We start from the raw sequence: 15,553 nt of genomic DNA on the forward strand, positions 1-15,553 counted from the left end.
CTGTTTCCGAGTCGGAGAGGAGGGGGGGCGGTGCCCAGGGTGCACGCTTTGGCCCCGGGGGCGGCCACCTGCTTAACTAAATGTGGGTCGGGGGGCGAGGAGGGCGATCAGCTGCCCCTAGGACCACCTGCCGGGCAGCAGTCCTTTCCCCCGGGCCCCCACGGGGAGGGACCGGCCGGGCCTGGAGGTCCAGGGGTTGCAGGGTCTTGGGGGGCTGCAGGGCCTCGGGTCACGGGACCGGAGCCCCCTCCCCTTCACCCTGGGCCAGAGGGCGCCGGGGGCTCGGCGAACGGACCCTCTCGGACCTGTCCGACCCCTGAGGGGGCATTCATTCAGCCATTCAATCGTATTTACTGAGCGCTTCGCGTGTGCAGAGCACTGTACTAAACACTCGGAAAGCACAATACAGCGATAAAGAGAGACGATCCCTGCCCACAACGGACTTACAATCTAGAGTTAGGGCTGGGGGGTTATAATTATCATAATAATGCATTTGGTAAGGGCTTCCTATGTGCAGAGCACTGATCTAAGCGCTGGGGTAGATACAGGATAATCAGGTTGTCCCACGTGAGGCTCCCAGTTAATCCCCATTTTACAGATGAGGGAACTGGGGCGAAGAGAAGCGAAGTGACTCGCCCACAGTCACACAGCTAAGTGGCAGAGCTGGGATTCGAACCCATGACCTCTGACTCCCAAGCCCCGGCTCTGTCCACTGAGCCACGCTGTACAGGGTGGGCGCACGGTGGGCCACCGTGGCGGGGATGGAGGCCCAGCTCTCCTTTCGGGTTCTGGGTCTGGACTGTAAGGTCGTTGTGGGCAGGGAACTTTCATTCAGTTGTGTTTACTAAGCGCTCACTGTGTGCAGAGCACTGTACTAAGCGCTCGGGAGAGGGCAATATAATAATAAATGGACTCATTCCCTGTCCACAACGAGCTTAGGGTCTAGACGGAAAGATAGACATTAATACGAATCAATAAGTCACGGGTCTGGATATGAGTGCTGTGGAGCTGGGAGGGGAGATGATTTATTTGTCACCACAGCACTGTTATAATGTACTCTTCCAAGCGCTTAGTACAGCACTCTGCACACAGGGAGCACTCAATAAATCCCATTGCCCAATTGATTGGGTCTGCTGTGTGCCCTCAGACAAGTTACCTAACTTCTCTGAGCCTCAGTTTCCTTTGTCTAATGGACAGAGATGCCAGGTGGCCGGAGCAATGGGGGGAGGAGGGGGGCCACTGCTTATCCGGCTGGGTGGGCTGTGACCACTCCCCAACTTACTGAGTGCAAAATAGTCTTCCACCTTGTACCCTCTCAACGTGGGTCCAACCAGTCAACTGATGATATTTACTGAACGCTTACAACGTGCACAGCACTTGTATTAAGCACTTGGGGGACTACAGTATAACAGTGGGTAGACACATTTCCTGCCCACAACGAGTTTACAGTCATTCTGGGCCCAGGCCCATGAGAATGAACTGGGGTGAGTCTGGGGGGCCTGGTTGGTAGGGAAGGGGGGAGGGGGTCCGTCTCAGGACCCCATGGAAACAAAATTCAGTCGACGGCAGGGTGCTTAGAAGTTTGTCATTTGATCCTCACCTCATCCCTGGGAGGCAGGAAGAGCCAGTCGGTCAATCAATCGGTTGTATTTATTGAGCGCTCACTATGTGCACAGCCCTGTACTGAGCATTCGAGACGGTACAGTGGAATTAATGCAGAAAACGAGGCCCAAAGAGGTCAAGACATTTCCCTAAGGTCACTCAGCCGGTCAGTGGCGGAATGATGAGGATTGGAACCAATCTCTCCTGACCCTTCCCTCCCAGCCCTGGGACCAAAAGCCGCTAGGGTTAGATTTGGGACTGAACGATTCCTCAGTTTTTCTCTGGGAGCTCCGCTCCCTCCTGCCTCGGGCGTTCTGCAGGATAAATTCTCACCTGGGTCTCAAATCCAACTCGTCCTGGTAGTCTCGGATCAAAACCGGAACAAGCGAAACCAGGGGAACTCCGGGATTAGATGCCAGTTAACAATCGACCCTCGAATCAGTCAGTGCTTTGATTTTCCCACAGCCATGATCCCATTTCATCCTCACAACATTCCTGGGAGATAGGAAGAGGCAGAGGCCATTACGCCCATTTTACAGATGAACAGAGAGGTTAAGTGATTTGCTCAAGGTCGCACAGCTGATCTAGGATTAGAGCCCAGGTTTTATGATTTCTTAGCAACAGAAACAGCATTTATTTAAGTGCCTTTTCACGGCAAAGCACTCCTGAGCGTCTGCGATGTGCAAAACACTACTGAATACCTACTATGAACAAAACGCGGAACCGGGTCCCTGCTCTGGGCAGACCGCCGAATTGGACGTGTGCTGTGGGAAAAGCACTGTACTGGGTGCCTGCTTATGCAGAGCACTGTGTCGGACGCCTGCTGCATGCAGAGCACTATATCGGATACCCGCTGTGGACGGAGCAGTGTGCTAGATGCCTGCTGCGGGCAGACACCGGGCTGAATTGGACACCAGCTGGGTGCAGAGCACCGTACCGGGCTCCTGCTGTAGGCAGAGCATTCTACGGGATGCCTGCTGTGGGTACAGTCGGATACCAGACACCTGTTCTGTGGGGAGCACTGGACTGGATGCCAGCTGTGGGCAAAGCATTGCACTGGATGCCCATAGTGTGCATTCCCCCCCGCCCCCGCCCCCGGATGCCTGCTGCGTACATTCACTTGGGTGCGTTGAGCTAGGGAACGTACAGTAGAAATAACAGGCCTGTCCCGGCCCCGTCTGAAGCTTTTCAGTCCTCCCAGCTCTGGGATCTGTCATCCTATCCTGCCCCTCTGTCTCTCCGCCTGCCAACCCACCTCTCGACCCGCACATCTCTCTGCCCCACACCCGTCTCTCTGCCCTCACATCTCTATCTCTGCCTGCAAATCCGTCTCTCCCACCACAGATCTCTCTGCCTCCGTATCTGTTATTCATCAGTTCGTCTACTGTCCGACCGTCTCCCACCTCTCTGTTTTTCTCTGAATTTGTGGGTTTTCTCTGTCTCTCTCGCTCTCTGCCTCTAGACTGTAAGCTTGTTGTGGGCAGGGAATGTATCTTTATCGTTATATTGTACTCTCCCAACCGCTTCGCACAGAGTAAGCGCTCAATGATGAATGAATGTCTCTGCCTCTCCTTGGGTCTGCCTGTCTTCCTCTCTCATTGTCCCCGTCTCTGTCCGTCTGCCCCTCCGACTCTACTCCCCCCTCTCCCTATTTACTGTCTCCCTGCTCCACCGGACACACTGTTTGATCACCAAACATCACACCTTTTTTGCTGGCCGAGGACCCTGAAGCTCAGCACATTTTCCCAGGTGACAGATGGTGAGAGACTGCTCCAGTGGGCTTAGCCCAGGCGGGGTTGGGGCAGGACCGAGGGGAGGGGCGCCGGAGCGGGACCTGGGGTGACCAGGCGGCCACTCCTTCAGCCCCCGTTTCAAGCGCTCGGTACAGTGCTGCGCGAGCACCGTCATTCCCGACTTGATTGGACGAGCTTGCAAATCTCAGGCGTCGTTCGGGACCCCCTTGCCCCTCTCCCTGCCCTCTCGTCCTGCCTTTTCCGGTCTGTTAGGGGGCTGCGGAGGTACGGCCCCCCTCATCCTCCCTCTGAAGTTGCCCACCTCCAGAGGCCTTGTGGCTTCCCTGGATTTTCTGCCCCAGAGCATCCGAGCTGCGAAAGAAAGGCTCCGGATGGTCAGCTCGGTGCTCCCTATGTCCCTCAGGCCCCCGGCCCCCGGGGAGGGAGAACAAACTGCAAAGTTCTGGGTTCGAGTGCGGGGTCTCTCCGGGTGCAGAACCGCCGTCCATCCCAACCGCCCCCCCCAAAGGTCAGCGAGTTCCTCCGCTGGGAGCCTTTGTGCGAACCCCAAGGTCAGCTCCCAGGCCGGACCACTGGCCCCTGAGGTGTGGAGGAGGGATGCTCCAGGGCCCTGGCGCGACCCCGAAGGGCCTCCCTTCCTCCGTCCACCCCTCCGCGTCGGGATGTGGGGAGGACCGGCCGGGGACCTTGACCGGCTCGCCGTCCGTCATCCCTCCACTTTGGTCACCACTTTGGCCGCGTCCCCCGTCGCCTGGGCCGGGGCGGGGGGGGTCTCCCTCTGGAGCCCTGAGCCGAGAGGGGTCAGGAAGAGACTCGAAGACCGTTTCAGCTTTCCACAGTCCCAGGGCGGCCAGGCGTCTCTGTGGAGAAGGAAGGGAGGAGAGAGAAAGAGAGAAAGAGAGTGTCATCTCAGAAACGCCCCCGACCCTGCTCCCCCCAAAATCCTCCCCCAAAACTCCCCCCTCACCACTACCCTCTGTGGCCGGGACACAGTTCTTCCGTGCGGAGGAGGCGACCGAGGCCCAGAGAGGGCGAATGACTCACTCGAGGTCACGCAGCAGTCGGGGGCGGTTGGGAGGGATAACAATGTTGGTATTTGTTAAGCGCTTACTATGTGCAGAACACTGTTCTAAGTGCTGGAGGTAGATACGGGGTAATCAGGTTGTCCCCCCCCCGGGGCTCACAGTTAATCCCCATTTTACAGATGAGGTCACTGAGGCCCAGAGAAGTTAAGTGGCTTGCCCAAGGTCACAAAGCAGACAAGGGGCGGAGTGGGATTAGAACCCACGTCCTCTGACTCCCAAGCCCGTGCTCTCGCCACTAGGCTGTGAGCCCCACGTGGGACAGGGACTGTGTCCAACCTGATTAACCTGCATCTATCCCAGTCTTAGAACAGTACTTGGCACGTAGTGAGCCCTTAACAAGTACTATAATAATTATTATTATTATAAATGTCTCAGGCTGCCCAAATAACAACAGTAAGAGGAAGAAGTAATAATTGTGGCATTTGTTAAGTGCCTGGATGATAAAAATAAATAATTGTGGGTTTTCTTGTAATGAGCCTGGATGGATAATCAAAATGATAACAATAATAATGATAAATTGTGATATTTAAGTGCTGACTCTAGACAGAAGCTCCTTGAGGGCAGGGAAGTTATTCCAATTACTGTATAGTACTTTTCCAAACACTTAGTGCAATGCTCTGCACACAGAAAACTCAATAAATACCATGGATCGATATTGATATATACTATGAGTCAAATACTTTCTAAGCCTAGGGGTAGATACAAGATAATCGCATTGGACAAGTTCCTGTCTGACGTGCGGTTCACAGTCTAAGGGGGAGGGAGAGCAGCTGCGTTATCCCCATTTTACAGATGAGGACACTGGGGTACAGAGAAGTTGTGTGATTTGCCCGAGGTCATAGAGCAGGTAAGTGGAAGAGCCAGAATTAGAGCCCAGGTCCTCGGAATCTCAGGCCCCGGGCTTTTTCCCACTAGACCGTCAGCGCTTTAAGTGCAGAAATCGTGTCAGTGAACTCCGCTGCCAACTCTGCGAAGTGTTTAGTTCATACTCTGTAGCCAGTAAGGGCTCAATAAGTGTCACCGATTGGTTTCTTGATTTCCACTAGACCACACCGCTTCTTCGCTGTCTCTTGTCCTCATCGCCGTGGCTCAGGCAGACATGACGGGGATGCGGGGACCCTTTTGAGGGAGAGAACCGCCCCCCCCAATCAGAGAAGCGCTGAGATCTTGGCCCAGACCCTCACCCACAACCCTTGGGAGTTTTCGACCCCTCCCTCAACCCCCTAGCACTTACGCCCATATCTGTAATTTTTTCATTCATTCAACTGTATTTATAGAGCACTTACCGAGTGTAGAGCACTGTACTAAGTGCTTGGGAGAGTACAATACAACAATAAACAGTTACATTCCCTGCCCACAATGAGTTTCCAGTCTAGAGGTGGGAAAACAGGCATCAGTACAGATAAATAACAGATATGGGATGTGGGGCTGGGGCGGCAGGAGGTGGGGGGAGAGAAGGAGCAAGTCAGGGCAATGAAGAAGGGAACGGGAGATGAAAAGAAGGTGGGATTTAGTCTGGGAAGGCCTCTTGGAAGGGATGTGCCTTCAATAAAGCGGGGAGAGTAAATGTCTGTCAGATTTGAGGAGAGAGGGCGTTCCAGGCCAGCGGCAGGATTTAGGCCAGGAGTCAGCGGCGAGATAGGAGAGATGGAAGCACAGCGAGAAGGTTAGCCCTAGAGGAGCGAGGTGTGCTGGCTGCGTCGTAGAAAGAAAGAAGCGAGGTGAGGTAGGAGGGGGCAAGGTGGGAGAGCGCTCTAAAGCCAATGGTGAGGAATTTTTGTTTGCTACGGAGGTAGATGGGCAACCACTGGAGTTTTTTGAGGAGCGCGATGACAAGGACTGAAAGTTTATAGGAAAACGAGCTGGGCAGCAGAGTGAAGTACGGCCTGGAGTGGAGAGAGATAGGAGGCTGGGAGGTCAGTAAAGAGGCTGTCCATCTCCCCCTCTAGACTGTGATCTCATTATGAGCAGAGAACGTAGCCACCAACTCTGTTATTTGTTCTCTTCCACGCGCTTAGTACAGTGCTCTGCCCACTGTAAGTGCTCAATGAATACAATTGATTGATTGACCTCCCACCCACTCACCACCCCCAGTGGCACCGAAGCCCAGTTAGGTCCAGCACGGGGAGAAGAGGCTGGACACACTGGATTTCAGGGGTTGAACTCCTGGGGCTCAAACTGTCCCAAGTTCCTGGTAGCAAGGCAGACCTGGCCCTGTAGTCCTGGGAGCGGGGAAGAGAAGGGAGCCTCTATTCAGATCCGGAATTGGCCCCCTTCCTGGAACATCCCCGCCCCCACCGAACATATCCTCTTCGGGACACTGGCTTCCCCTTCCCCGCTTTCCTCCTTCCGTCCCCCGGGCAACGGCCCGGATCTGTGCACTTGGAAGGCAGGAGGCAGCTGGATGGCACCATTCTAGCCGGAAGAACCGGGGATCTCCCCAGGCTGGGGCAGGGGGCAACGTCTCGCTGGGAGATTGCCCTCCCCTCCACCGTGGCCCACCCTCCCAGTGTTCTTTCTGAAGTCCAGCCTCAGCCCTGGCTGTGAGGAGAGAACAAGTCAGCATTCGTTTCTTGACCAATCAGTCGGATTCACTGAGCACCTCCATAGGCAGAGCACTGCAATAATGTTGGTATTTGTTAAGCGCTTACTATGTGCCGAGCACTGTTCTAAGCGCTGGGGTAGACACAGGGGAATCAGGTTGTCCCACGTGGGGCTCCCAGTCTTCATCCCCATTTTCCAGATGAGGGAACGGAGGCACCGAGAAGTGAAGCGACTTGCCCGAAGTCACACAGCTGACAAGTGGCCGAGCCGGCATTCGAACCCATGATCTCTGGCTCCAAAGCCCGGGCTCTTTCCACCGAGCCACGCTGCTGGGTTGGGGAGACTACAGTATAATCGATCGTATCGAGCGCTTACTATGTACTACTTACAAAGCTGGAGGAGAAAATGGTCTCCCAAGAGCCCTTTGTGCCCCAAATTCCAGCTCCGAAGGCTGCCTGGGATGAGAAAATCCTCAGGTTCCGGCTGAGTTTTCTTCCCCTTCCCCCTTTTTTTAATCAAAAGCAATCCCTCCGGATGGCAAGCTCATTATGGCAGAGACCGTGACTACCAACTCTGTTATAGGGTACTTTCCCAAGTGCTTAGTACAGTGCTCTGCACTCAGTAAGCACTCAACAAATACGATCTATGCATTCATTCAACCGTATTTATTGAGCGCATTCTGTGTGCAGAGCACTGTACTAAGCATTCGGAATGTACAGTTTGGCAACAGAGACAATCCCTGTCCAACAACTGGCTCACAGTCTAAAAGGGGGACACAGCAAAACAAATAGGCAGGTTGGTTGATTGCAGAGCTCTGTACTAAGCGCTTGGGAGAGTACACTATCACAGAATTGCGAGACACGTTCCCCGCCTAAAGTGACTTCCTCTGCCCCTTGGGGACAGGGCCCGGTCCCTGTTCCCCAACAAGGGTACCGCCGGCACATAGAGAGGACAGAGACAACCAAGACGTTAAAGGGGAGGGGGCAGCTTCTGTGCAAAGACACGGGACACCTGGGTTCTAATCACGGCTCCACCGCTTGCCTGCCGTATGTTGGACTGGTCACGTCACTTATCCGGGCCTCCATCTCCTCCTCCGTCAAGTGGAGATTAAAATCTGTGTTCTCCCTCCTACTCAAAGTGGGAGCCCCATGGGAGACAGGGACTGCGTCTGATCTGATGATCTTTACCTCAGTGCTTGGCGCAAATTAAGTGCTGAAAGAATGCCACAGTTATTATTTTCCACCCCTGGAGGTCTCAGCCCCTTCCCCGGGACCTGTCCAGTAACAGCCCAAACAGAGACCAGCAGTGCCAGGGCCAACCGGATGCCTATCGATGATAATAATAATAATGATGATGGTATTTGCGAAGCGCTTACTGTGTCTCGGTCTCGGCGGCTGCCAGGGAAGTGGCAGGGTTTTCTCAGCCCTGGCAGCTCGGACCCACCCCCACGGACCCCCCGGGAAACCAGATATTGCAGCTGCGATTCCCTCCGTTTTTCCTGGCAGGGGTCCGTTTCCACTCGCTGGCACCGCGCCGCCCTACAAACAGCTGCGCGGGCAGTCGACGCCCCCCGGCCTCGCTGCCCTTCGCCCATCCTCACGCTCAGGTTTCAAACTGGGGAGGGGAAGAGACCGGTCGGCCCGCGGGCGACGCTGGAAACCGGGGCCACCTGGGGCGCGCTCGGAATCCCCACCGCAGGAGGGCGGGCCCTGGGTTCCAATCCTACCCGAGCTCGCTGGATCAGCTGCCGGGAGCCGGCTGGCCTCAAATCGTCTCCACGTGCAGCGGGGTGACAGGGGGAAGGGGCGTTTTCTCCCTGGGGCCCTCCCACCCGACCTGAGCCGCCATGGAGAACTGGGCTACATCCTGGGCCCCGGAGAAGCCCGGACATCAGGGCACTTGGTTGGCGTAGAGGGGTCCAGCACAGTGCTCTGCACAGAGAGAATGAGCAGTCCGGTTTTTTGGGCACACTGTAAGCGCTCAGTACAGCGCCCTGCACACAGCAAGTCCAGCGATTTGCACGTAGCGAGCACCCAGTGCAATTCTTAGGACACAGTAGGTGCCCAGTACAGTGTTTTTCACACTGAAGGCACTCAGGACAGTACCCCGCACACAGCGGGTAAGGACCCGAACGGGTAAGCGGGAAGCAACTCAAGAAAAAGCACCGATTTATTCATTGCCGGTGCTCCCGGCCGCCCAGCTCACGGATTCCGTCCTCATCCCGCCTTGGGATAACTGTGATTTAGGAAAGAGCAATCAATATCTCTCTCCTCGTCTGTAAACTCCAGCCCTGTCCCCCTCTCACCTGCGCCTGTCCAGCCTGCAGGGTCAATCACACAATCAACGAATCGGTGGTATTTGCTGAGCGCTTACTGGGCTCAGAGCACTGTACTGATCGCTTAGGAAAGTACAGCATAACAGTGGCGGTAGCCACTTGTTCCCTGCCCACGTGGAGCTAGAGGGGGAGACAGACATTAAAATAGATTAGGGGTAGGGAAATGGTAGAGTATAAGAATATTGACAGAAGCAAGCGCTTAGTACAGTGCTAAGCGCTTCTGCACACAGTAAACGCTCAATAAATACCGTTGAATGAATGAAGTAGACTGTGAGCCCCAGTAACTCGTATCACCCCGGCACGGCTCAGGACATGCTTGACACAGGGTAAGCGCTCAACAAATAATCATAAATATTAAGTATCGTGGGGCTGCGGCAAATACACTACTGGAGCATTTAAGGTCTCCAGGAAAGGGCAGAGAGAAGCCCTCAGGGTAAAGACGGTGACGGGAACTTAGACGGATAGAGGTAGCTCGGCCTAGTGGATACAGCACGGGTCTGGGAGTCAGAAGGATCTGGGTTCTAATCCCGGCTCCTCCACTTGTCTGCTCCGTGACTTTGGGCAAGCCACTTGGCTTCTCTGGGCCTCAGGCGTTTCATCTGTAAAATGGGGACTATGAGACCGCGAGCCCCGTGTGGGACCTAATTTGCTTGTACATACCCGAGTATTTAGTACAGTGCCCGGCACATAGTAAGCTCTTACAAATACCATTTAAAAAAAAATTGATTTAAACTGTGAGCCCCACGAGGGACAGGGACTATGTCGAACCTGATTAACTCGTCTATCCCAGTGCTTAGTACAGTGCCTGGCACATAGTAAGCGCTTAACATCAACAATAACGAAAGGCTGATCTTAGCTCCCTGTGAGCATCAGTGAGAGACAGAAAGAAGTTAGGTCCCGGGGAAAATGAGGAGACCAAAAGACCAGACACCAAGACCGAGGGAACCGCACAGTTTTCCGGCAAACATTCCTGTGGATATAGGGACAAATTCTACTAGGGCAAAGGAAAATTAGTTGATTCATTCACTCAATCATTCATTCAATCGTATGCAGTCGCTACGAAGCAGGGCGGCTTAGTGGAAAGAGCACGGGCTTGGGAGTCAGAGGACGAGGGTTCTAATCCCGGCTCCACCACTTCTGATTATCTCCTGCGTGACCTCGGGCAAGCCACTTAACATCTCTGTGTCTCAGTTCCCTCATCTGAAAAATGGGGATTAAGACTGTGAGCCCCATGTGGGACAACCTGATGATCTTGTATCTACTCCCAGAGCTTATAACAGTGCTTGGCACATAGTAAGTGCGTAACAAACACTGTAATTATTATTATCATCGCGTATTAGGCACTCTCTGGGTACAGAGCACTGTACTAAGCGCTTGGGAAAGTACGATACAACAACAACAGTGACATTCCCTGCCCACCACAAGCTCACAGTCTAGAGGATCTAGATGATGGTTTTCCAGAGTCCTGATAGGGAAAAAGCAACATCACAGAAAGAGTGAAAAGGGGGCTGAATACCCAAGGCAAGAGGGGAGAAGAGTAGCAGGATTATGGAGGGGTAGAATCGGGAAAGTCAAAGGGGAAAAATTTAAGGGGGATAAAGCAGCTCTGGAAAATACCGGCGATAGGAGAGGAAGAAGGAAAATCTCTGCTGGCAGATAGAGAGGAAAGCGGGGGTAAGATGACACAGGGTGCGGAGGCTGGGGGGGAGGGCCAAGCCTGCCAACTCTCTGCCTTTTGTCCCTTGGTTTTCCCACGAGAATTCCAGCTCCGATCGGTTCAGCGGGGCATGTGCCACCGGGCTGGAAGTCAAAAGAGACCAGGGAAGGAAATGGATGCCAAATATTTGGGAACCCCGGATAATAATAGTAATAATGGCCGTGTTTGTTAAGTCCTTGCTATGAGCCAAGCACTGGGCTAAGCACTGGATAGATACACAAAAATGACATTGGACACATTCCCTATTCCGCAGTCTTAGGGGGAGGGAGAACAGGGCTCTTATCCTCACTGATGATGATGATGGTAATCGTTAAGCACTTACTATGTGCCAGACACTGTACTAAGCTCTGGGGTGGGTACAAGCAAATCAGGTTGGACACAATCCCCGTCCCACCTGGACTCACAGTCTCAATCCCCATTTTCCCGATGAGGCATCTGAGGCCCAGAGAAGTGCAAGTGTGACTTGCCCGAGGTCACACAGCTGACAAGCAACAGAGCCGGGATTAGAACCCATGACCTTCTGACTCCCAGGCCTGGGCTCTATCCACTATACCGTGTTACTTCCCGATGAGGGCGCGGAGGCTCAAAGAGGGTAAGTGACTGACCCAAGGTCACCCGGCGGGCCGTTGGCTGTCATTGCCGATTCCACAGCCCCCCATGGGAAGGACAGTCACCCCGGGCATCTGCTGACCTCTGGCATCCCACTCGCGGCCTGTCCTCCCCGTCTGTGGGGTTCTGAGTCGTCCGGATGCTCGCAGGGCCACCAGCACCGGGACCAGGCCGGGACCGCACCCATCCAACGGTCTGGAAAGCATCTCCGCGTGATTGGAGTTTGACGAGAACGCTCCCTCCAGACCCGGATACTGTGTGGTTTCTAATTTAACCAGCGCAGCATTCTGTGCCCAGCCCAGCTCTATGCTCACAGTAGACATCCAGTAGAGTGCTCTGCACCCAATAGGTACCCAGTACACAGCACTCCGCACACAACGGATACCCAGTACAGCATTCTGCATAAAACAGATGCTCAGTACGGCACTCTGCACACTGTGTTCTCTGCACACAGTACAGTTCACTACATACCAACGATGATGCAAAAATGAGGATGATGATGAATGATGATGATGATCAAAAATCCCCCTTCCCTGGAAATCGTGAGTCACTCCCCAAACCCAAATGTAAGTAATTTTTCTCCCTCTTTAGATTGTAAAATCCTGGGGGGCAGGGGGCATCTCTTTTGCTTCTGCTCTACCCTTCCGAGCACTTAGGACAGTGCTCTGCACTCAGTCGGTGGACTATGAGCTCATCGTGGGCAGGGAATTTGTCTACCAACTCTGTTAGGCTATAGTGTCCCAAATAATAATAGTAATATTGGCATTTGTTAAGCGCTTACTACGTGCAGAGCACTGTTCTAAGCGCTGGGGGAGATACAGGGTCATCAGGTCGTCCCACGGGAGGCTCACAGTTAATCCCCATTTTACAGATGAGGGAACTGAGGCACAGAGAAGTGAAGTGACTTGCCCACAGTCACACAGCTGCCAAGTGGCAGAGCGGGGATTCGAACCCATGCCCTCTGACTCCGAAGCCCAGGCTCCTTCCACTGAGCCACGCTGCTTCCCTAATCAACACTCCCTCGAGTCGGAATCAAACCAGCGACCTATGGCTATCTCCGCGCCCTAAGCCAGGGATACAGTTCTCTGCACACAGTAAGTGCTCGATTAAATATGATTGATGATTGATTACTTGAGTGGAACGGTTGACAGGGTCCCACATGCTGCCCTCCGACCCTCGCTCTTGCTTGCCTTTCCCCCCTGCTTCGGCCCTGATGCCGCCCCCCCCGGGGGGCAGAATGGCAGTGGGGGAGATGCTTCGACAAGAAATGAGGTGGAGAACACCCCACCCCGTGCCGGTCAGTCAGTGGAGTCACTGCACATGCCACTCTCTCGACTGACCCTCAGAGGGAGGGTCAACTGCCTCCCAGATGGGGAAAAGAGGGCAGGTGAAGGGAGGGAAAGGGAGGTGGGGGCAAAGACGGCGGCAGAAGACAAAGGAAGAGGAGGTCGCCTTAACCGTGTGCAGAGCACTGTACTGAGCACTTGGAGGACAAAACACAACAGAGTTGGTAGACACCTTCCCTGCCCACAGTGAGAAGCGGAGTGTACTCGTGGATAGAGCATGGGCCTGGGAGTCAGGAGGAGCTGGGATTCGAACCCAGGTCCTTCTGACTCCCAGATCCCTACTCCATCCTCTTGGGTAAATCACTTCGCTTCCTCCGCGCTTCAGTTACCTCATCTGTAAAATGGGGATTAAGACCGTGGCACGTGGGACGTGGCGTGCGTCCAAACCGATCAGCTCGTACCTACTTCAGAGTTCTGTAAAGTGTCTGGCACATAGTAAGCGCTTAACCAACCCCGGGTTTTTTTAATGATCTTACGTTCTAGATTCCATACTGGTAGAGTAAAAGGAAAGATAGGAATAATAATCATGGTTGTATTTAATAAGCACTTACTATGTGCCAAGCACTACGGTGGATATAAGGGATTGGACACAATCCCTGTTCCGCACGGGACTCAGTCTAAGGAGAAGGGAGAGCAGGAGCCTTGTCCTCCACTGAAAAATAAAGAAAACGAGGCACAGGAAAATCCAGGCGACTCTGCCAAGCTCCTACTGTACTGATTCATTCATTCAATAGTATTTATTGAGCACGTACTATGTGCAGAGCACTGTACTAAGCGCTTGGAATGTACAAATCGGTAACAGATAGAGACGGTCCCTGCCCTTTGACGGGCTTACGGTCTAATCGGGGGAGACGGACAGACAAGAACGATGGCAGTAAATAGAATCAAGGGGATGAACATCCCACTGAAACAACAGCAAATCAATGGAATCAAGGCGATGTACATCTCATTAACAAAATAAATAGGGTAACGAAAATATACACGGTTGAGCGGACGAGTACGGCGCTGAGGGGATGAGAAGGGAGATGGGGAGGAGCAGAGGGAAAGGGGGGAAAGGAGGTTTAGGTAGGGAGAGGTGAAGTGGGGGGTAGAGGGAGCAGAGGGAAAAGGGGAGCTCAGTCTGGGAAGGCCTCTTGGAGGAGGCGACTTTAAGTAGCGTTTTGAAGAGGGGAAGGGAATTGGTAAATAGCTGAGCTGGGATTAGAACCCAGATCTACCGCCTCCCAAACGCAAGCTTTTTCCACTAGGCCACGCTGCTCCGCTACCTTAGAACCCATCTAACCCCGATTCCCGTCTTTCACCACCTTCGGAGCCTCGAGTGAATCTCCCTTGTTTCGTCTCCACCTCTGGGGCTTTCTGAAGGCCATGATTCACGGAAGTTTGCGGTCTTCATCACACCTGGCCGGCCCCTCCCCGCTGACCACGGCGGGGGAGCCCCACATTCTTGCACCCGTGACGTCACCCCGGGCGGCGGTCGGGGTTGTCTTTATGATGTCACCGGCTCGGGTCTGCACGGGGGGGAGTGGGGAGAGGGGAAGGGGGGTGTCCCCCGGCTCCAGAACCGACAAAGAAGGAAGTGTCTCTGCTTTGGGTCCGAGGATGGATCCGGGCGTCGAACGGAGGGAGCGGGAAAGAAAACAAGGCCGCGTTTTGGACGAGGCGTGCGGGAGGATGGGAAGGGCGGGAGGGGAAGGTGGGGGGAGGCGTAGCCGCTGAGACAGAGACTGGGAATTCGCCGACCAGGGTCTGAGCTGTTGTTTTGGCTCGGGGGCCCCCGCCCCCGCCCTGCTAATCCCGGTGACGGTGTCCCGTCCGGAACCCACAGTTTCCTCAGATGAAGTCTTCGACTCCTCCGCACCCCTTTAAACTCACCCCGAGAAGCACAGCGGCTTAGTGGAAAGAACACGAGCTTGGGCGTCAGAGGCCGTGGGTTCTAATCCCGGATCCGCCACTCGTCTGCTGTGTGACCTGGGGCAGGTCACTTAGCTTCTCTGTGCCTCAGTGCCCTCCTCTGTAAAATGGGGATTAAGACTGTGAGTCCCAAGCGGGACGACCTGATTTCCTTGGATCTACCCCAGCGTTTTAAACGGTGCTCGGCACACGGTAAGCGCTTAACAAGTACCGTCACACTAGGAGCCGGCCGACGATCGCGGACCGGTGCGCTTCCCTGCCCGTCTCTCTCCCACAGTCAGAAGCAGCATGGCCTAGGGGCAAGAGCACGGGTTTGGGAGTCAGAGGTCAGGGGTTCGAATTCCGGCTCCTCCACTGATCAGCTGTGTGACCTTAGGCAAGTCACTGCATTTCTCTGTGCCTCGGTTACATCTGTAAAATGGAGATCGAGACGGGAAGTCCTGCTTGGGACAACCTGATAACCTTGTATCTACCCCTGCGCTTAGAACGGTGTTTGGAACATAATAAGTGCTTAACAAACGCCATCATCATCATCGCCGTCGATCCATCGATCTCTTTTTTGAGGGCTTACTCTGTGAAGAGCACTGTAATAAGCATTGGGAAAGTACAGTTGAATTAGTAGACACGACCCCCCCTCCTCGGAAAACAGA

The 15,553-nt window shown here is 54.2% G+C and overlaps 1 protein-coding gene across 1 annotated transcript in view; it reads right to left on the reverse strand.

Moving 5' to 3' along the window:
• Nucleotides 1-3,799: 3,799 nt before the first annotated feature.
• ADRB2 (adrenoceptor beta 2) overlaps nt 3,800-15,553 on the reverse strand; it is a 48,573-nt gene continuing 36,819 nt past the window's right edge. The window contains exon 2 of the mRNA XM_029052998.2: nt 3,800-4,216. Within this exon, the coding sequence (XP_028908831.2) occupies nt 4,182-4,216 (35 nt within the window). The 3' untranslated portion in view covers nt 3,800-4,181. The remainder of the gene's footprint in view (nt 4,217-15,553) is intronic.

This window comes from Ornithorhynchus anatinus, chromosome X2 (assembly GCF_004115215.2).
Source record: "Ornithorhynchus anatinus isolate Pmale09 chromosome X2, mOrnAna1.pri.v4, whole genome shotgun sequence".
Taxonomy (NCBI): Eukaryota; Metazoa; Chordata; class Mammalia; order Monotremata; family Ornithorhynchidae; genus Ornithorhynchus; species Ornithorhynchus anatinus.